The sequence below is a fragment of the Balaenoptera physalus genome, assembly GCF_965194825.1.
Source record: "Balaenoptera physalus genome assembly, chromosome: 8".
In the NCBI taxonomy this organism is placed as follows: Eukaryota; Metazoa; Chordata; class Mammalia; order Artiodactyla; family Balaenopteridae; genus Balaenoptera; species Balaenoptera physalus.
The window spans coordinates 18,215,211-18,238,508 of record NC_138887.1 but is presented as its reverse complement, the minus strand read 5'-3'; the positions used below and the strand labels follow the sequence as shown (position 1 = coordinate 18,238,508).

General features: G+C 34.9%; 1 protein-coding gene across 5 annotated transcripts in view; it reads left to right on the top strand.

Annotated features, from left to right (window-relative positions):
* The window catches only part of KMT2E (lysine methyltransferase 2E (inactive)), a 101,352-nt gene that overhangs the window by 29,101 nt on the left and 48,953 nt on the right, over nt 1–23,298 (top strand). For 4 of the 5 annotated variants that reach the window (XM_082473390.1, XM_082473392.1, XM_082473391.1 and 1 more), the window contains 3 exons: nt 17,785–17,899; nt 18,755–18,984; nt 21,915–21,995. In XM_082473390.1, coding sequence (XP_082329516.1) covers nt 17,785–17,899; nt 18,755–18,984; nt 21,915–21,995 — 426 coding nt within the window. Of the gene's footprint in view, nt 1–17,784; nt 17,900–18,754; nt 18,985–19,453; nt 19,543–21,914; nt 21,996–23,298 lie in introns of those variants that run through there. The other variant, XM_082473393.1, reaches the window with a different exon arrangement.

Sequence of the window (23,298 nt, the reverse complement as noted above, 5' to 3'; positions counted from 1 at the left end):
TATTACTACCAAATATTCCTTTAGAAGTCTTTATAATGAGCTTTTATATAATTATGTGTATTTTTGGATGAGGTAGACAAATTAGTAAATGTGACATATCTAAGTTATAGGTGAATTATTTTGGAGGAGGGCTTTTAGTACTATGCCTGGCAATACAGTAAATGCCTCTTTGTTGACTTGAAAGTACTAAAAAGAGATATCTGGGTTTTCAGTTTTGTTCTGCCACTAACATACTTAATTATGATAGACTTAAGCCACTTAATTATGGTAGGCTTTTGTATCTTCATTTGAAAAACAGGGCTTGGATTGAAGTATTAATGTGACTCTTTTTGACTCCAAATTTCTGAGATTCAATACATTTTTACTATCTATATTTTGTTTATAGTATTTGATATTAAGTTATTTCAGTGTCACTAGAGCCACCTGCTGACAGAATTGATTAATTTGTTGAAGTGTTTGGTTGCTTTTAGTCTGAATTTCTGTAATTGAAGATACTAAAATGTTTTGTGTATAATGAAATGTTTTCAATAGCTCTTTACTTGTTCATGTTCCACTAGTACTTAACATTTCTGCTTATGATTTCTTTACACTTAATCTACTATCAAGAAACTAATACTTTCCTCTGCTCTTAAAGTGTTGAGTTGCTTATCCTAATTTGGAAGTGCTTTCATTTAAATGTGATTTTGTTTTAATATTCAAAAGCCTATTTTAAAGTACTGTCTTAGCATTGTTTAGAACGATTCTTAGAATGACATTGAATTTCTCATTTGCTTTATACTTAATAATAAACACATTTTTTCGCTAATTTTTTTTCCCACTTGTGATACCGATTACAGAGCTCACTGCATTCATAGAGTTGTCTGTAACATAGTGTGTAATACCTCTTCATAACCCCAGCAAAAAGTTGGGCAGGTATTATTCCCATTTTGCAAAAGAAATGCAGCTCAAGGAGATTAACAGACTTAATTAACTAAGGCCATAGTTAATAAAAAAGACCATGGTTAATAAAAAATAAGAGAGTTAAACCCAAGGCTGCTTGGCTCCAGATCCGTTTTGCCACATAGATCCAAAGAGCTAAATTTTCTTAACGGATGAGTTAAATGAAGTAAAATGCCACATGTGATAAACTGAGGACAATTGTCACACCAAACCTCTCCATTTAAAAAAATTTCTTGTATACTGTTGTAGTTTGTGTAATTTTAATATCTCTTTAAAAAGTAACAGGTTATAGCAAGAATGATAGACATGTTTTGATCCCAGATCTGAAGGAGCGTACTGAGAACTCATGGAGATCTTTCAGGTTCATTACTATAACAGTTAGGGAGCCAGTCTATCCGTGTGCAGTTACTGATACCCAAGTGTCTGTTGTTGAGTGCTTTAACATTAAAAGGAAAATTAGAGGTTTCACCTAAAACAGTGGTATAAGCTTCTCATTAAAATCCAACTATATTTTGTAGGTTTATACAGGGAAGAAATTAAATTTTTGATGAGGAAGAAGGAAGTCATAAAAGTCCAATTTCAGGAGGAGTCAGAGCTCATTTTGATCAATCATTCTAACCTGTTCCTTTTCTGTAAATGCCTCTCTTAATTTAATGTTTGGCTTTTCTCTCTTTTTAGATCTTCAGTTCACCTGACTACTTAAACGTCTGCACTAAAATGTATAATGAATGATGATTTTTGATGGCTTTTTAAAGAATAAGGGTATTTTGATATAAACAAGGTTTTAAATTTGTAAAGTGGTTCCAGGGAAATGTGGCAACATCAGTTAGATTACTGTAAACAAAATGGTAGTTGGTCTGCTTTCTGAGTTTTCAACAATAATCTAGAACTGTAACATATTTGAAAATAGCCTATTTTCATTTTTATGAATGGAAATACTACATAAATGATTTCAACTTTAATGACCAAAATTGTTCTCCATATTTGTAAAGTTTGTGAAGTAATGACAATTAAAGTGACATAGATTCAGAATTACCAGAAATCAGGCTTTGTGTAACTCTAATAAAATGACACATAGTACTATTTTGTAATACAGAAATGAGGTAAAGCTGTTTACCTCATTAGGTCATTAATCCATAGGCATAAATAGCACTCTGGTAAATTTCACAGGAATAGTGGGGATAATGCAGTTTGGTGGCAGAAGTACTAGACCAACATAAGAGATATGGGCTTTGGTAATTTCTTTGCTATTATAATGCCATGTGACTTAGAATTAAGATTTCATTTTATAAATGTGGAAACTGAGACCCAGCGTGATTATGTGGCATGTCCCATGGATACACAGTGACTTAATAATAAATTAGGGCTTGGATCTAGAGTTTGTGGCACTTAGATCAGTCATCTCCCGGTCTGTAAAACTGGAGGTTGGACAATGTGATGTTTAAAATACCTTCTAGAACAGTGCCTGAACATCACTTTAGAGCAGCAGATACTCTGTTTCCCTGAACAGTACCTGTCCTACTGCACTCTGTGCCACACCAAGCAGGACTCAGCAGCGGATCCTCAACCCCTAGCTTCATGACAGCATTGTCTGGGGGTCCAGGAACTGCCCTCCACATTATGCCTGTCTAGACTCAGCAGGAGCAGATCTGCTACCACTAATTCTAGGCCAGAACAAAACTACTTCCAATCTGAGGGAAAGAAACCATGTCCTGACACTCCCTTGGGGCCATATGCAGACGAGCCCTACTATATCTTTGTTCTATCTGCTCTACTAACCAAGTCTTAGCAACAGCCTTTTACCTTTTCCAAGACCCCAGTATCACCTCACGGGGTCAGAGGTAGGTTCTGAGAGTGGCTAATTCAGATTAAGTCTTGACCTTTTGTCAGTATCATCTGTGCCTCTCATTCCCGTAATTCCTTGTGCACTGTCTAAATTGTAGGCCCATTCAGATGCTTGAATCTTTGCATCGTTCACCCTTTTATTAATTCTTCCACTTGCTCCATACAAATCGGCTTTTACTTTGACCATGCTACTGGCATACTGAAGCTAATGCATGGTTTTCAGGCCTCATATTGCTTGCTCTCTCAGCAGGATTTGATGCTATTGATTCTCTGTACCTTTGGCTTTAGTGAAACTATCCTTTTGTGGTTTCCTTTCTTTCTTTCTTTTTCTTAAACTGTAGTAAAATATACATAACATAAAACTTACCATTTTAACCATTTTTAAGTTTACAGTTTGGTGGCATAAAGTACATGAAGTACATTCACAGTGTTACCACAGTGTCCAGGCAAGAGATGACAAGGGCTTGGACTAGGAAAATGGTAGAAATGGAGAGAAGTGTACTGATTCTAAATGTATATTGGAAGGAGACACAGGATCGACCATAGAATTAGTGTAGAGGGTGAGGGCAAAGGAGCAATCAAGAATGACACGTTAGGGTTTTGGATTAAGCAACTGGATGGAGATAGAGTTGTTTAAAGAAAAAGATGAGCCTGGGGAAAAAAGAAAACATCTGTGGGCAGAAGATCAAGCAAAAACTGAGAAAGAGTGGCCAGTTAAGTGTGGTACCCAGAAAGCTGGCAGAGTTAAATCTTTTTAGGAGAAGGGAATGGTTATTTACATCAAATGCTGAAAAGTGTATATAAATTACGATTACCAATTGGTTTGACAACATGGGTAAAGTGCTGTTGTGCAGCCTGGTGTTGAGCACAAACAACTCTTTCAAGTAGTTTTCTCTAAAGAGGAACAGAGAAATAGAATGATAAATAAAAGGGGGCAGGCGTTTTAAATGGAATAATAAGTAAGACAGGAATGATCTAACATAGAGGGAGACTGAAGATACAGGAGACATGGGATAATAACTGCAGGCAAGAGTAATGTGTAAAGATCTTGAAAAGGCGAGAAGGGATGAGAACCAGAGGGCAAGTGGAAGAATAGGACTGTAATAAAAACACTAATAAAACATTAATAAAATAAAAAATTTTTCCATTTTACAAGAGAAAAACAGAATTTGAATATAAATACAAGATTTTAGATAATGGAGTTGTGCTGCCAGTACCTAAAACAGTAGCTGGTATATAATAAACCCTCAATAAATATTTGCTAATAAATTAATAAGAAATTCCTATTGAGTTCTTGTTACATTTTCAAAGAAAGTTATACCACTGAACTAGTAGTACTTGCTTAAGCCATTGAAATTAGAGAAAAAGGGTACTCTTTATTACAGTCAATTCTTTCCCAGAATTTGCGCTCTCTAAACAAGCAGTTGGCAAACTAGGATCCCTGAGCCAAATCCAGCCTGCTGCCTGACTTTTGTGAATTAAGTTTTATTAAAACTCAGTCATGGGGCTTCCCTGGTGGCGCAGTGGTTAAGAATCCGCCTGCCAATGCAGGGGACACGGGTTCGATCCCTCGTCCGGGAAGAACCCACATGCCGCAGAGCAGCTAAGCCCGTGCACCACAACTACTGAGCCTGCGCTCTAGAGCCCGCAAACCACAACTACTGAAGCCAGCGAGCCACAACTACTGAAGCCTGCGTGCCTGGAGGCTGTGCTCCGCCACAAGAGAAGCCACCGCAATGAGAAGCCTGCGTGCAGCGACAAAGACCCAATGCAGTCATAAATAAACAAACAAACAAAACTCAGTCATGGACTTCCCTGGTGGCGCAGTGGTTAAGAATCTGCATAAATAAATAAATTAATTAATTTTAAAAAACCAAACAAAACAAAACTCAGTCATGGACTTCCCTGGTGGCGCAGTGGTTAAGAATCCGCCTGCCAATGCAGGGGACACGAGTTCGAGCCCTGGTCTGGGAAGATCCCATATGCTGTGGAGCAACTAAGCCCATGTGCCACAACTACTTAGTCTGCGCTCTAGAGCCCACAGGCCACATCTACTGAGCCCACTCACCACAACTACTGAAGCCCGCATGCCTAGAGCCTGTGCTGTGCAACAAGAGAAGCCACTGCTATGAGAAGCCCGCACACCGCAACAAAGAGTAGCCCCCGCTCACTGCAACTAGAGAAAGCCCGCACGCAACAAAGACCCATCGCAGGCAAAAATAAATAAAAAATAAATAAATTTATTAAAAAAAAGTCATGCCCAATTATTTACATATGTTTTCTGGCTTTCCAGGTACAATAGAGCTGAGTAGTTGCAACAGAAACCATGTTGTTCCAAGCCTTAAAATATATTTACTCTCTGGTCCTTTACAGAAAAGGTTTGCTGGCCCCAGCTCTAAATTTAATTTTAAATTCCAAAATCTGGGACGTGAGAAAGGATTTTCTACAACAAACATGTACTTTATAGTCATGACACATCTAAATTAAGAGGTCTAGTAATGTGGAGAGCTATTTGGGTGGAGCTAATGAGATAGAATTAGGTTAAGGCTGATTTGGAAGTCATGAACACTTAGGAAATGGTGAAAGCTACAGTACTAGTGGATTAAACCTCCAGTACAGTTTACAAAGTACAGACACCTAGAAAACAAAAATATTTAAGAAACAGGAGAAGAAACATTTAAAAAGGAGATGAAGGCATGGAAAGAAAACCAGATGGAAAACAGTTTGGTGGTTTCTCAAAACGTTAAACACAGAATTACCTTATGACCCAGGAATTCTACTCCTAAGTATATACCCAAAAGAACTGAAATCAAGGGCTCAAAACAGGTACTTGAATACCAATATTCATAACAGCATTACTCATAATAGCCAAAAGATGGAAGCATCCCAAGTGTCCATCAACAGATGAATGGATAAACAAAATGTGGTACATCTATACAGTGGAATATTATTCAGCCATAAAAGGAACAGAATTCTGAAACATGCTACAAATGGATGAACCCTGAAAACATTACACTAAGTAAGCCAGACACAAAAGGATAAATATTTTATAATTCCATTTATATAAAGTGTCTAGAATGGGCAAATAGAGACAGACAGTAAAATAGAGGTTACCAGGTGCTTGGGCCTGGAGGAGGTAAGAGGTTTAATGAGTACAAAGCGTCTGGGAGGATGAAAAAGTTTGGAAGCAGACAGTAGTAAGTCATGAATCATATGGCTTGAAGGTCTCTTGGTTAACCCCAAAGCTTATTATACACAAATGATTGTTGAATGCTCATATCTTAGCTAATTCTATTTCATTTGTTTAGGAGAGGTAGAATTAAAGCTACAAGTTTTTTTTTACAGCCTCTTCGTGGTAGATAGATATACAGGACTATAGAACTGAACAAAATGTCCCTTATATGTTAAAAAAAAAAAAAAAAAAAAAAGTCTTAAACAGCTAGTGTGATTTCAATGAGTTGAATGCTGTAGTTCTTTAAAGTAACAGTTCTGGTTAGTGCCTATTTCAGGAAGGTGGAAAATACTAAAAGGCATTAGGAAACTAGCAGAATTAAAATAGTGACAAGAGGGAAATTGAAATTTACTACATTATTTGAGTGACTGAGTACTCACCATGATAGAAAATATTAGGACAGAATGTATCAATAGAAGTAGGAAGGATATAAAGTTCTCCAGTATAAGATTTTTAACCAGTGATGGTATTTTAACTAGGAAATTTTTAATCATATTGTCTTTAACCGAGGAAGGCTTAAATTCCCAGATCATATGGTTAAGAGGAGGAGTTTAAAATATAATTGTATTTTCTCAACTTTAGAGTCTATGTAAAGGTCTCGTTTTGGAAGCTCGTTAGTAATGTGCTATAGATCAAAAACAGGCCCTTGAAGCTGACTCAAGCTTTGTGTGGCTAAACAGCCAAGTGAAAAGTTTCTTTCAGAATTCAGAGCTGTCTTAAACGGAAAAGTCGACTCAAAGAAGTTTGGCATGACATGTAACAACTAGAAATTAAGTGGATGAAAAGATAATTTGATGCGTATTTGGCAAATGACACCAAGTTTAGTAAGGTTTTAAAACACATTATAAGAAGGAAGCCTGCTAGAGAATTAATGGAAACTTCTTGTTGGTGGTGTAATTGATAGATCCAGGGATTATCAAAAGTTAAAGTCTTCTTTCAGTAATAAAATATTTTAAAGTCATTTATTTCCACATTGTCATTGAAAGTAGCTAAGTTTCAAATGAATCTAACAGTGGTTAATGTGCCGTGTTCTGTACCTAACAAAAAATTAATGTAGGTAAATCATCAAGGTGGGTTGGTCCTGTACTTAGTATTGAAGGAATTCAAGAATAAAATTGCAGAATTATTAGTTATAATAGCAAGTTGCATAGTTTCATATCCCTTTCTTCAATAAAAAGGTTACCAGTTTGGACCCTGGGCACCCTACACTCATGAGGATCACTTTGAAACTAGACAGGGTACTACATGTTTTTCAGTGAAGCAAAGAACTGAGCAAAGATAACTTATCAGTTACCTTGGAGAGGTAACACTCTTGGAGAGGTAGCACTTTTTACATGTTCTCATCAGGTTCAGAGCTTCTAAACCTACTGAATCTGGGAGAATTATTCACAGATTGCTCAACCTCACATTTGAAGCCCTCAGCTTTAGTTTGCCATGCTGCTGCTCTGATCTTTCCTGTGGGAGAAACAAACCATTAGTGGCTCTGTATAGTTTTTCAGGATAAAGATCATATTCCTTAGCTGGATACCCAAGGTACTTCTTGAACTGTTCCTTGCCTGACTTATCTGCCCTCACCTCTGGCCCCTTCTCTATACCTTTAACTCTTTCTGCTCTGAATTTTAGCAGTTCTTTTTAATCTGTGCTTCCTAAACTACAGTGAATGTAGATTGAGGTGCTTATTACAATATAGATTTGTGAGCCTGACCTTTAAAATTTTTGATTCATTTGGTTAAGTAGAGTTGTAAGAAATTGTAACATGCACTGCTGATGAGTGTGATGCTGGTGGTCTGTTGATCATGCTTAGAGAAACATGCTTAAACACTTCTTGCTGTTGATATCTCTGATTCCATGTGTGCCTTCTGTCTGGAATATCTTCTCCATCTCTTCCACCTCTATTTCTTGGGCTTGTTAACTTATTCTTTAAAACTTACTTAAACTATTATGAATTATTATGAATGGCCCCTGTGTGTGTCTCTTTGGGCACTATTGTAATCATAGATGTACTTGTTTGTCTTCCCCATACATCAGTTTCTTGAGAAGGGCCGCTGTTACTTCTTTATTTTTTGATTTCCAGCATCTCAGTCTCTTCTACTTAGTGTGTGCTCAGATGTTTATTGAGTGAGTGAAAACTGTATTATCATAAGTTCCTTGAAGGCAGAGACAATGTCTTATCTTTATAACTCTCATAGTCCCTGGCAAACATTAGGCCCTCAGTATTTGTTTAATCAGTGCTATTCAAACTGAGGTCTGTGGTTGTAATCCCTAGGGAGCTCTGTGAGCTCTCTGAAATTTTAAAATTTTGCTATATTAATTTTTATTTTTTATTTATTTATTTATTTTTGCTATATTAATTTTGAGCTAGGAAAAAAGAGTATGTTTAGAATCATTCTGGTTGACTACCACTTAATACCAAATATTGCCATGAGATTTCAGTGCAAGGGCTTGAATTTGTGTTCGATGGTGTTGGTACACAGATCACTTAAAGATCTAGTTTAATGTAATCTTTTTCTAAATCCAAATCTACAAAGAAAAATCCCCCTCCTTCTATTATGGGGATTTGTGTATTTAATTTTGAGAAAATAAAATTTCAGCTAAATAAATAAACACTGTCTTGAAGTCTAACTGACCTCTCCATACTCCTTAAAGAGTCTACAGGCCATTTTTCCTACCTTTTGCATATGCATGAGATATCGTCTTTCTCCATCATTACTGCTTTTTTTAAAATTAAATTTTTTCAATAGAAGATCTACCTCGTTTAACATTCAAATGTTGAAATTCCTGCATATCTCTCAGAAGCATTCTCACATCTAATGAAACCTCATGATGTCACTCCTTATCTTTCCTGTTACTCAGGTAGACATGTCCTTCTCTTGAACCCTGCAGAATCTGGAGCCTAGAACGTTGACCTTTTGCAACTCCTACAAGGAGGTCTTTTTAGGTTCAACTAAACATTCAGACTTAAAAGACTATAGTACGCCATACTTGGCATTAGTCTACATGGTAAATAGGATAGGAGCCATAGCTTATCAGAGGTTAGCATCAAGTGTTCCTCTCTGTGTGAGTCTATGAAAGAGTACAGTCAGCCATCCAGGAGTTATTTTCTTGGGTTCTCAGGTGACTGGTCAGGGACAAGGAGTTAAGATCCACATTGGGCAGATGTGAAGGTGTTCCCTAATTTAGAAGCCCCATGCACCTCAGAAGCCAATATTTCTTGTAACAAGCATAGGCAGAACTTCCAGGAGTCACTGCATCTTGGGGAAGTTCACATCTGTGGCATCCTCATCAAGTATTTATAATTTTCCCAGTCCAGATACAATTAATTTACCAACCAAGGATCATTTTTATTAATGTACCTAGCAATATAGCAAATTAGCTATCAGGTTTGCAGGGGAACAGAGGCAGAAAGTTGATGAAAGATCAAGGTCTCATGCGTAAGAGGAAAGAGTTTTTTTTAAGCATTTACCCATACCTTTCTTAGGGCATTACCCTATTTTTGCCTTGTATGGGGGTTTTTGTATACCTGTCTCTTTTTGCTAACCCTGCCATTCCTTCCACGATCGGAAACTCTGAGGAGAGGGGTGTGAGTAGGTTTTACATATCTTTCTATCCTGTCTAGAATCTAACCAGTTACTTTACATATTGAACATCATCATAGAACTATTTGTTGAATTACAGTTTGTGTGCTCCTTTGATTGTAAGGTAAATACACACAAGAAAAACCCAGAAAAATTCTATAAGTGGGATTTATCATAGATTTATAGATCAGTAGATCTGTAATTCTATAGATCTATAGATCAATAGATTTATCATCTGTTTATCATAGATGGAAACAAAGTATAGGAATAAACTTTCTGGATGGAGTGGCCTAAACTGTGGTGTCCTCCTCCAGCATTATTAGGGTTGCTCTGTTTTAATGTCTATATGACTTCTTTGGAATAGGGACTGTATAATGCATCTCCAGATTCATTCTTTCATGTACTGAAAGCTTATGTTAATGGTGATAAGATATAGATTTGAGAAGACTGTGAGTCAGCAGAAAATGACAGATGCTTCACTATAAGCAGGGACAGAAATATCAATACTAAGATAAGATCATTTCTTGACTTTGTATAGTAAACTATGTCAAGAGAGTCCAGCAAAGTGATGATCATCATGAGATTATCATCTCTTTGTACAGGGTATATTATACTCATGGCTGTCGTACCCTGCCTTTCTGTCTGCCACATATTATTGAAGAAATAAATGGATCTGAGGAAACATAAATGATCACCAGGGCTTAAGGGGCATGTTATGAAGATTGTTCATAAGTTTGAGACCTGTGTATTGAGAAACATGAGAGTTCAGTGGAGGTAGGAGTGAACCTATCTGTATGGATAGGTTCTTAGTCACTTAACATAAAACATAAAAACTAGGGGGTGCCTTTAAGAGTTTTAAAGAGAGGAATAAAATAAAGTATTCCCATACAAAATTTTTGAATAAAATAGTCACTTCTCTTTAAGGAGCTCACATACTGCTCCTTGGTTTAACATGTTGGCTATTCTTTTCTTTTCTTTTTTTTTTTTATGGCCGCACCCTGTGGCATATGGTATCTTAGTTCCTTGACCAGGAATTGAACCTGCGCTCCCTGCATTGGAAGCACGGAGTCTTAACCACTGGATTGCCAGGGAAGTCCCAACATGTTGGATATTAGATTGTGTGAAAAATGTATCTAATATATTATATCAGATTGTGTTAATCTACATAAACCTTACATATGTATATTAAGTATTCCACGAAAATTAGCTTCATTTTTCATTGACATGCTTAAGGCTTAACATACCTCTATATAGCTCTTTTAAAAACCTTTTAAACCAAAAACTTTAGAAATATTCATTTTAAAACAGTCTAAACATTTAAAAAATCTCTGCTGCCAGTGATAGTGATTCCTTGCTTATTAGCTTTTGTGTTGAAATTAGGAATGTTTTAAGCAGTGATTGGAATTAAAACTAGAACATTAATCTCATTCTGTTGTTACACCATTTTCTATTTCCTATTTTGTTTGTGGTAAATAACCTTTACTATAGTAATTGGTCCTTGCCTCCTGGAGCGTATAATGTCATTAAAAGAGATAAGGAAAGTAAGTATGGAAAAGTGATGTATGTATATTGCTTTGTGTGTTCATGTTAGATTAGTAATACGTATGTGTATATGTGTGTGTGTGTATATATATATACACACACACACACACACACACACACACAGTGTAGCAATAAAACATTTTGCTGGTTAATGTTCTGAATCACCAACCTAGAATTTTAAAACTTTATTATATCAATATTACATGTTCATGATTACTAATTACATTTCTTGGTATAAAGTTTAGTCTTCTGCTATGTAAAAAACTGTGGTGTATATGGACTCAACTCTAAGAAAATATGTATTAAAAATCTGCTTTACAAAAGGATAGCAAAGGCACTTATTTCAATCTAATTTAGGGAGTTATGGGACTGTACTTTAAAAATAAACCTTATGGGGCTTCCCTGGTGGCGCAGTGATTAAGAATCCGCCTGCCAATGAAGGGACCTGTGTTCGATCCCTGGTCCGGGAAGATCCCACATTCTGCGGAGCAGGTAAGCCTGTGCGCCACAACTACTGAGCCTGTGCTCTAGAGCCCGCGAGCCACAACTACAGAGCCTGCGTGCTGCAACTACTGAAGCCCACGCGCCTAGAGCCCGTGCTCCGCCACAAGAGAAGCCTGCGCACCGTGACGAAGAGTAGCCCCCGCTTGCAGCAAGTAGAGAAAGCCTGCGAGCAGCAGCAAAGACCCAACACAGCCAAAAATAAAAATAAAATAAATAAATTTATTAAATAAATAAAAATAAACTTTATAAGGACTTTAGCTCATATTTAGAGCTCAATAAATATTTACTAAGTGATTTAAATATCAGTAAGGTTTTGATACCTTGCAAATTTAGTGATTTATTTAAAATAGGTCTAGTTAAACTTACACGTAGAACTTTACTGGAATTGAATTATTGTGGAATTAAGGTTTTAAAATAATTTAAAAGCAACTTCAGACTGAATATTCATAGTTAGATTGAGAGGCATTTCTGAATACATGAGTATGTTACATATTTATAATACATTACAGTTGAGAAAAATACATTTTCACATCCTCTGTGTCATTTGCGTTTCATCCATATTTCTGGGGACAGGGTGAAGCAGGTAATTTTATCCCCACTTTACAAATAAAAAGCTCAGGTTCAGGAAGGTGCATACTGTACCTGTACCCATTTAATGGCCAGCATTAGACGTGTAAGTCCCAATTCCATGTTCTTCCTACTGGATAAAACTTGTTAATTTTGATGGAGTTTGGGAGAGAAAATAATAAATGCATATGGGAAGATGGTTGACAGCATATGAAAATATTACATGAAAAGTAATAAATTAACAGTACAGCAAATAAGTGCTATAGGAATCTGTAGGATTTATAAAATTACGAGTTGAAGCAGTCACAAAAGTGCTCCTTAAGGAGTACCTGAAGTGAGTCTTGAGGACTGTGTTGAAATTAAGAAGTAAGGGTTAAGAGAGATTCCCCAGATAGAGGCTTAGAAATAGATGGCGAGGACGTCTTCCTGAGTTGGGAGGAAGTATACCATTCTTATAGTTACCTATTTTATATAGGACAGTATATGTAAGATAAAAGGCTTGGGGAACTTCAAAAAAAAAAAGAAAAACCTTTTTAGTAGGGAAATACAAAAATATGTACAGTAGTAGGGAGAATAGTATAATAACCTCAGGTGGCCATTACTCAGCTTCAGCAGTATTCAAAGTTTTGCCAGTCTTGTTTCATGTATCCCATAGTTTTGAAGATTTTTAAAGCATATCCCCACATCAGTTTAACTATGTATACTTCAGTATGTATCACTAACACAGAAGGACTTTTTTTTAAAACCACAATACTATTATCTCATATAGCAAAATTAATACTTCCTTAATATAAAATACCAAGTTCATCTTCAGATTTCTTTCACTTGTCTCAAAACTGTCTTTCTGTAATTGGCGTGTTCAAATTGGCTCCAGACAAGATCCACACATTGTATTTGATTGAAATGTCTCTTGAATCATTTTTTTATCTGGAACAACCCTTTAAATTGTGTTTTTCCTCATACTGTATAAGAAACTGGATCATTTGGCCTACAGAAGTTTCAGTATTCTGTATTTGGCTCTTTTCTTCCTTTTGGCATCATGTAATATTCCACTTTCCCCATATTTCTGATAAACTGATATTTAGATAAAGAGATGTGATTAGCTTCAGATTTTTTTTTTCTTCCCTCTCTCTTCTTTCATATTTCTTTTTCAGCATGAGACTTTTTATGTGGGACTTTATATTTTCTATTGCATAATATTAGAAGAAGCACATAAAAACTTAGTTGTCTAACTTCCAGTGATGTTAAGAATGATCAAGAAGTTCAGGTGTTGTCAGCCTTATCTGTCCATCATCTTTAAACTTTCAAGGTTTTAGCATCCATGGTTATCTGTTGCCAAAATCCATTATCTCTCGAAGGTAGCAGATTGGTAATTTTTCTAATTTGATCATTCCTTCTGCATTTATTAGCTTTTAGAGAACTTCTAAAAGAAGCAGTCAGTATTGACTTAGTTAATAAGAGAGCATACTTCTTATTTCAGTTTTAGAGCCAGTTGCTTATTATAATATCTTTTTCTGCATTTGAGTTTCTCTACCTATGGGAAACAGAATTCAAAGTTTTGAAAACTATAATTCAGGTCATATTGATCATTTGACCATATCTTATTGCTTATACATTAGGAATACTTTACCTGTTTTTGTTTTTTGTTTTTTTTTAAACATTTTGAATTCCCAAACTAGAGAATGATTACCCTTTAGGAAGTTTCACATGGATAAAGATCATCTTTTTGACAATGATCAGTGTTTCAGTGATTTAAGGACACATACAAAACAATATATGAATGAATACAAATAATCACACTCTCTCTGAAAAGTGACATCACAGTTATGTAAGTGAAATCTTATTTGTCTGCAGGATGAACACCACCATGGTTAATGTTTTGATACGTAATTATTTATAAAAATATTATACTAATGTAGTTTCTCGATGGTAAATGTTATACCTGTGTATTAACTCGGCATTTACGTGACAATATAAATTGGCTAAACAGAGCCCTGAAGCAACTATTTACACAAAAACTTATTATTGCATGTTATCTCTTTGGCCCTGCAGTTTAAAATTTACTAAAGCTTTATGGTAACATTACAGGAGATTTTGAGGAAAACTCCTGTAACCATAATATAGTGATTTTTGTTACCATGAGTTCTTGCTGTGCTATTGTCTATAGGTAAATATGGTAGGTTGCTCAGATTTAATCATTATCTATTGATTGGACATTTAAATGATTTCTACTCTTATATCTAGTTTTATGAATAGTATTACAAAGAACATCTCAATTCTGCAGGTCGTTATTTAGTGGGAATTACTTTCTTAGGATAAATTTCCAAAAATGGGGTTACTGGATCTAAAGGATGTTTGACTTTTGATATTTGTCACAAAGTTGTTTTCAGATTCACTGTGTGTTTTGAGGATGTTTAGCACCATGGGACTTCTTAGGGAACATTTCTAAGGATGTCGTGTCCTTTTTTTCTGTTTGTTTTTTTGTCTTTTTTTGTCTTTCTTTTTAATACTATCTTACAGTTTGGAAAAATCCTTAAAATATGTCAACCCTTTTTTTTTTTTTTTTTTTTTTTAACAATTGTTACCTTCTTCTTAAAATTACTTTTATTAAGTAGCAGCATTAGAAATGAGGATCTTGATGAAGTATTTCTGCCTTCTTGTGTTGCCAACTTGTTAGTATTTACAACTTTAATTTTTAATTTTTTATTATTAAAGTATAGTTGATTTACAGTGTGGTGCTAATTTCTGCTGTACAGCAAAGTGACTCAGTTATACACATATATACATTCTTTTTTATATTCTTTTCCATTATGGTTTATCCTAGGAGATTAGATATAGTTTCCTGTCCTATGCAGTAGGACCATGTTGTTTATCCATTCTAAATGTAATAGTTTTCATCTACTAACCCCAAACTTTCAGTCCATCCCTCTCCCTCCCCCCTCCCCCTTGGCAACCACAAGTCTGTTCTCTATGTCTGTGAGTCTGTTTCTGTTTTGTAGATATGTTCATTTGTGCCATATTTTAAATTCCACATATAAGTGATATCATACGGTATTTGTCTTTCTCTTTCTGACTTACTTCACTTAGCATGATAATCTCTAGTTACATCCAAGTTGCTACAAATGGCATTATTTCGTTCTTTTTTTATGGCTGAGTAGTATTCCATTGTATATATGTTCCACATCTTATTTATCTGTTTATCTGTTGGTGGACATTTAGGTTGTTTCTGTGTCTTGGCTATTGTGAATAGTGCTGTATAGCTTTAATTTGAACCATGAGGTTATGCAAAGGATTTGTGGCTTGTTTACATGCTTGAATTTATCTATATTTGCACTGAAAGTCTTATTTTTTAAATTGCCAACCATTATCTACTCCAAAATATAAACTTCTTGCCACACTCTAAATTCCTAAGAGTGAATCTTTCTATAATGGCCACAGTTCCTACATCTTGCTTTAATAACAGGTCAGGAATTGCTAAAACCCCACCCCATTTCTTCTCTCTATGTATTTTTAAAAGAATTTTAAAGGAATCAATATTGTAATCAAAGGTAGTTTGGCAGTATGTATTGATTTTATGTGCATTTACCCTTTTGTTCAGCATTTCTGCCTCCAGGAATCCATGTTGTAGAAATGTTGCCATGTAAGCAGAAAACAGTGTATAGAAGGGTGTACAATTTCAGTGATACCTTTAACACTGAAAAATAGAAACAATTTAAACATCTACCAAAAGGGAATTTGTTAAATAAACTATGGTACATTCATATAATGAAATAATCAGTTATTACCAAAAATAAGGTAGATATGTGTTGACACTGAAAGATTGAAAAAGCAAATTGTGAATACATATTGTACATTCTCATTTTTTTTTAAAAAACGACTGTTAGATGTATTTATGGATAGACAAATTTAGAGGGGGATACATGGCATCTTAACATGGGTGTGTCAGGTTTGGATGAAGACATGATCTTTCACTTTCTTATGTACTTCTGTTTTAAAGTTTGTACAATGAGCATGTATTAATTTTGGAATTAAACACATTTTTTTTAAAAGATTAAGCAAGTAAAATTTTTTTAAAAAATTTTTTGTTTGTTTATTTATTTATGGCTGTGTTGGGTCTTTCGTTTCTGTGCGAGGGCTTTCTCTAGTTGTGGCAAGCGGGGGCCACTCTTCATCGCGGTGCGCAGGCCTCTCACTATCGCGGCCTCTCCTGTTGTGGAGCACAGGCTCCAGACGCGCAGGCTCAGTAATTGTGGCTCACGGGCCCAGCTGCTCCGCGGCATGTGGGATCTTCCCAGACCAGGGCTCGAACCCGTGTCCCCTGCATTGGCAGGCAGACTCTCAACCACTGCGCCACCAGGGAAGCCCTAAGCAAGTAAAGTTTTAACATAGCAACATAGATAATAGGTGAGTACTGGTTTTCTAAATATTCAGAACATTTTGCACACTTCTCTTTTGTAATCTCCTTCAGAACCACTTGACCTCAGTTTGTGCCTCCTCTCTCTACTGATTTTAGCACACTGGATCCCAAGCAGCAGTCACTTAGAGCAAAATTGAGACTTTGTGCAGGGGATGAGTGAAGGGGGGCAGTATATCAAGAAGTAATTGACAATAGAAATTTGACCAATTAGATTGTAACTGCATTAAGAAGCCTTAAACCATGAAGAGTGCAAGTAGTACTAAATTCTAAGGGAAGGTTTTGAATAAGAGGTAGCATAAGGGTTATGAAAAAATCATCTCAAAGGGTGGCTTTGGTAAGAATAAAGGCACAGAAATGAGTCATGTTGTGTGTGTGCAAGGGAGCAATTAATTTCAGTGTGAAGTGCCCTCAGAAGTAGGTTCACTACCACATTGATCAATAGGAATTATCAGTCTAGGGCTCAGGAGGATTGATAATAAGTGAAGAATTTGGGGAAGTGATGAATGTAAAATGCTAGGCCAGGGAATTTATAAGTCAACCACAGCGGGTGAGTTGTTACTCTCAGTTGTATCAGTGGTTGGTCAGGTCATCATCATTTGGCCATTATCAGGCCAGAACTACTGATCTTACACTACCATAGGCTGCTAGTTACATTTTTTTCATAAGCAAACCTTGATTCATTGTGAGGTTTCCTGTTCCTTAGCTTTTCTGATATTTCCAAGGTTTTGTTATATCTTGACACACTAACACATACATGAAGCTTTGACATTGAAATGTATACCTCACATTCAAATTGGGGTCCATATGGATTCAGTATGTCCTTAGTCTTGTTTAAATTATTTCTACCACTTTTCTCCATCCTGTGCATAGTGTCCCCAGTGCCACTGAGTATATTAAGTAATGTTTAATCTCTACTAATTTTTTTTAATGATAGGGAAACTATATCTGAACTTGAAGGGGGGACATTTATTGTACTTAATTAAAAGTTTTTTTTAAGGACGCAGACTCTATATAGGATATATCATATCCACAGGGTGTCTTTGTTTTAGACATTTTAAAGACATTTTATTTGATAGCCAATAAAATAAGTGCTTATAATTTTAAATAGATTGAAAGGAAAAAAATCAATGGAATTCTCTTTGATGCAACTTTTTTCCCTCCAGACCAGAATCTGTAGAAGCTAGCCCTGTGGTAGTTGAGAAATCCAACAGTTATCCCCACCAGTTATATACCAGCAGCTCTCATCATTCACACAGTTACATTGGTCTGCCCTATGCGGTAAGTGTCAAACATTTCTCTGGAAGGGTATGTTTTATATCTGTATATAAATCTATGTATATTTTTTATATCTAGAGATTGAAAGTTGATGTGTGTGGTATTGTGCCTAAAACTGAATATTTAAAAAGCAGACTTGTTTTATACTATCTAAACAATTAAGTATGTAATTCGTAGTTTAGTTTTTTCATTGATCTAATTATATTTATTCAAGGGATTAAAATTCTATAAGAGGAATTCCCTAAAAGTTTTTATATTATTATTATTTGGTTTTTTTATGCTATTAATAGTTTAGTATTATAATTCTTTACCTTCTCTATAAAAAGACTGTAGATAGAATTGTACTATCTACTGTTGATTCTAAATTATATAGTAATTATATAGTTACCATTTATTTAGCACTTATATGTCAGGCTCTGTGCTAAGCATTTTTGCATATATTATCTAATTTAATCTTCAAAAACAACCTCATAAGATAGGTATAATTTTCATCCCCATTTCATAGCTGAGAAAATGAAAGCTTGTCTAAGCTAACTTATTCAATGTTGCCAAAACTTTAAAAATCCCTATTGTATACTTTATAGTGATAATGTCTTCTGTAATTGTTTTTGTTATTCTTTAGCTTCCAGTTTCCTGAGTTGTTTTTTTTTTAACCATTATTCTCACATCTTGCATTGTGAAGGTGACCAAGGTTCTATATCTAGTTTCACCAAGTCATTATTTTAAAGGTATTAAGGAAGAAGTGGGCCAATTTCATCTCTCTCAAATATTTAAATTAAGGATTGAATTTTACTTAAGTTGCTTAGTTTGTATTGTTATTGAAATTACATTGTGCTGTATTTGTGATTAATTCTCCAGGACCATAATTATGGTGCTCGTCCTCCTCCAACACCTCCGGCTTCCCCTCCTCCATCAGTTCTTATTAGCAAAAATGAAGTAGGCATATTTACCACTCCTAATTTTGATGAAACTTCCAGTGCTACTACAATCAGCACATCTGAGGATGGAAGTTATGGTACTGATGTAACCAGGTGCATATGTGGTTTTACACATGATGATGGATACATGATCTGTTGTGACAAATGCAGGTAAAATGTTTCATGCCATTTGCTTATTTTTCTTGAATGCTGCTAACCTTTGTGATTGTTAATGTTGGAAAAAATAAAGTGACTTTTGAAGGAATTGATAAATGCATTTTTTAAGTGATACTTTTGCTACTGTCAGTGCAGTGTGTTTTGCTCCTAGGAAAAGCCCCTATGGGAAAAAAGCTATCCTAGAGTTTTTCTTAGAAATCCTCGTTGTTAATTGAGTAATAGGCAATCAGTTCTGAACTTTATTCATACAGAATCACATCTCTCTTTTTACTCATTCGGTAGTAATACAACTACATAAAGTAGACAAGACAGAAATGAGAGGAGAATTGAGTCCTGTGTATTTCCTTTGGAATTATTTGTGCTGTATAGTCAACTGTGATTTTCCAGTTTGGGGGAATTATACATTTTGATTGATGTTTGTTTGACCTGACTCTCTCACCTCCTTTTGACTTGAACCTTGCAGCACTCTGGAGTCTCCTTGAACCAGAACCACAGTCTCCCCTCCCCCAACCCTGGTTCAACCACCAAGAAAGGCCTCCTCCCCTAGAGAAGGTGTGATTGGGAGAGAAAGTGGGGTTTTGTTTTCTTTCTTTCTTTTTTTTTTTTCCTGGTGGGAGGGAGTTGGGGAGGATGGAGAGGGAACAGTAGGATTTCAACCTGAAAGTTACTGAGTCCATCCCCTGCATAGGCTGGGAAGCAGAGAACATTTAAGCAATGTACTGTAGAGGATAAGAAAGTTTGGTAGTTTACAGAATGTCCTGGATCTGGTCTTAAGGCATAGCTTCATCATTTTATTTGAAATAGTGCCCATATTTGAATGTGAGTGTAAAAATGCATTGTTGAGCCACATAGAAATTACTTTGCATTATTTGTAATCTTGTTCCCATCTATTAAGTTAGGTGATTAGGAGTGGGATGTTATTGATATTAAACATGCAGTTAGGTTATATATGAAAAAGTTGATTTACCTTTGCCAAAAAGGGGGAAAATTAGTCTTAAGTGGAATGTGAAATTTGATGTTATTTTTATGGGAAGTTGTAATATTAATGCTTTGAGTTAATTTTAATAATAAAAATATATTGTGATGCTTTCTCAAATTTAAAAATAAACTTATGGTACATACTATTACCATAAGCAGTCACCTCAGTGAGCTTATTCAGGAGGTGAATTTAAAAACTAAGAAAATAACTTCTCTGATAACTTGTTTTCCTCATTATTTTTTAATTAGCTACTTATTAGCAAATCTGAATTCATATTTTAACCAATCATATAAAATAGCTTTCTCATTGCTGATTTTGTCTTACGTGATAAATTACATACCATTGGACAATTTTTTTTTTTAACATCTTTATTGGAGTATAATTGCTTTACAATAATATTTTTATTTTAATGCATAATCTAAAGTGTTTTTGTTTTGATTAATTACAATGATCTATATATAATATAGAATTACATCTATTAGAAAAGAGTGAAATAGTCCTTAGGACTTATACCTATCTACAAATTCTTGAAGGACCAGTTCACGTATTTTGGATTATTCAAGGTATTTGCTTTTTAGCAACTGCTCTATTTGTTATGAATTTATTTTTTGTTATTCTGCTTTTCTACTGCTTAACCTGTAGTATGCTACAAGGCTTAATCTTTTTTCCTCTATTCTTGTTTTACATTGCCTCTATATATTTTCATGTACCTACTGCCCATACTCATCTCTTTCAAGTTTGACATCTAGAGCTCTGATTATTTATTCATTCTCTAGTTTTATTTCTTCTGTGGTCTGCATGACATTATTACTTAGCCCCCAGATTTAACCTAATTTGTTATTCTGACTCTCCATGTCAGGTGCTCTGCTTTTCTTTTAAACTTTTTCCCCTACATCTTTGATACATAGTCCATTACCTTTCACATTCTACCAGTTCTTGTCCCAACATCCTCAGTTAAGAAGTAAAGAGCAAGATCATAGCAGTTAACTCAGTAGCTATATATTAAAAGTAGCTCATTATTATATAAGGGATAATTAAGACTGATTTTAGAAACAGGCATATATATCAACTTTAGACCAATTGAAGTCTTGGCAATAAAATGCAAAATAATAGCATTGAGAAATTTGCCTCAAGTTGGTCCATGTATTACATTAAAAGTAGAGTTCATAATAGGTTTAGTCTCTATCTTCATGAAATGACTCTTGGATTCTGTAACTTCATTTTCTGCCATCATTCTAGTTCTTTCTGTTCTTTAACTTAGATCTGGAATGTTGGAAAAGCCTCTTAGCTGATTTTTATGCTTCCAGTTTCTTAACTTCTTTGAATTAACACTGTATACCATCAAAGCAACCTCTAGTTGTTACCTGTTGCCAGTTAGAGGAATGCTCCGCAAATCCTGACATTCCAGGTTGTATATAATCTGACTGCATTTTACTAATTCAGTTTTATCCCCCTCTGTTCCTCAAAATGAACATTCTTCTTCAGATATATTAACTGCCTTCTGGCTGTTGCTCCCGGTATCTGTCTACTTGAGAAAATGTTGCTATAATGAGGTCTTTTCTTCCTAATTTCCCAAATGAGGTTCTCTTCAAGTCCATTATTCTCCAGGATTCTTTTCCCATTAATTCCAAGCATTGTGGACATCTCCAGTTTGTGATTTCTAATAATATTTGTAATGTATACCTTTTACATTTTTAAATTATATTTGCTTTAGAAATTTATATCATATATATAATATCCTATGTTTGTCCTCTTATTTTTGCATCTCAAAGTTTCATCTTCCCGAGGACATATTGCTATGAATTCTTCACATTCCCTTTTACACTGCTAAACTCAAAGTAGGCACTTATTAACTGATAGTTAAATGGAATATCAAATCTTAATTTAAGGATGATTTAAATAATATTTTATATGTTCTGCTTTTTTTTTTTTCCCCTTTTTAAAGTGTTTGGCAACATATTGACTGCATGGGGATTGACAGGCAGCATATTCCTGATACATATCTTTGTGAACGTTGTCAGCCTAGGTAAGTTGTACATACAGTAAAATTGCCAGTAATTTTACTGAGGTAATCTTTAGTTATTAGAAATTTATGCATGAATTCTAGATTAAACAATTAATGGATACTGTATTTCATCAAATCTAAGATGGAAGAAGTTTCCTTTCTATGGTTTGGTTTGTTTTTTGGGTTTTTTTCTTTTTCCATTCTGACATCTCTAAAATCAAGAAGAATCTTTCCATTGATAACGTGTCATGGTTTATTTTCTAGGGTTTTTAATGATGCATAAAATAATAGCGCATTTTTTAAGTGATGACATCTTTTTTTCAGTGGACTGCAAATTATGTTAAAAAGTTACTAGAAGGACATTTCGTTAGTTACAGAATTTTGCAGGGCTTATACTATCATTCTGCCTGTTGGCAGTAATGTGTTTTCTTCCCATTTCTTTTTTGTGCTTTTTTAAAAAAATCTTTTTTAATGGACATTTCAAACCTATATAAAAGTGATAGTGTACAGAACCTGCATGTTTCCACCACCCAGCTTCAACAATTGTCAATAATCTTTTTTCATTTACATTGCTGTGTATTTTTCTCCTTCACATATTGTTTTAATGCAAATCCCAAATATATTATTTCATTCATAGGTATCCTTATGTATTTCAGTATGTATGTATTTGTGTATGTGTATTTCAGTATGTATCTATAAAAGAATTCTTTAACAAAACTCTATAACCACAAAACGATTATTATATCGATACATGCAGTAAAATCTATTACATCCAGCCATTCTTAAAGTATTGATTGGTTGCTGTACATCTCTTTTAAGTCTCTAGTAATCTAAAGCTACACCCCTTACCCCACCTACCCCAGTCTCCTTTGCAGTGTGTTTCTTTAAGGGACTGAATTGTTTATCCTGGTGAGTTTGCCAATTGCATTATCATGATTTAACAGATTTCTTTCTATAGATATTTCTGTAAATAGGTGTGTGATTAGATTTAGGTCCCTTTTTTTTTTTGGGTAAGACTTTCATACACTGTGTTCTATCAGGTGACACATCTTATAATATCTGAATGGGACCCATTGATGGTTATTTTTAAGATCCATTAATTTATTAGGGGTTGCAAATTAATGACATGTTAATTCTATTGCTTATCACTTATTAGCTGGACTATTTCTGTAGAAAACTTCCCCATATTAACTGTTCAGTTCTCTTAAGGTATATTTCACTGAGGAAAGGCAGGATAAATGCTTGTTGATTTGTAGCCTTTATCAGTTTTTAGAATAATGAAAAGAATTTTAATTGTCATTATGAAGTCAGGGATTTAAACATA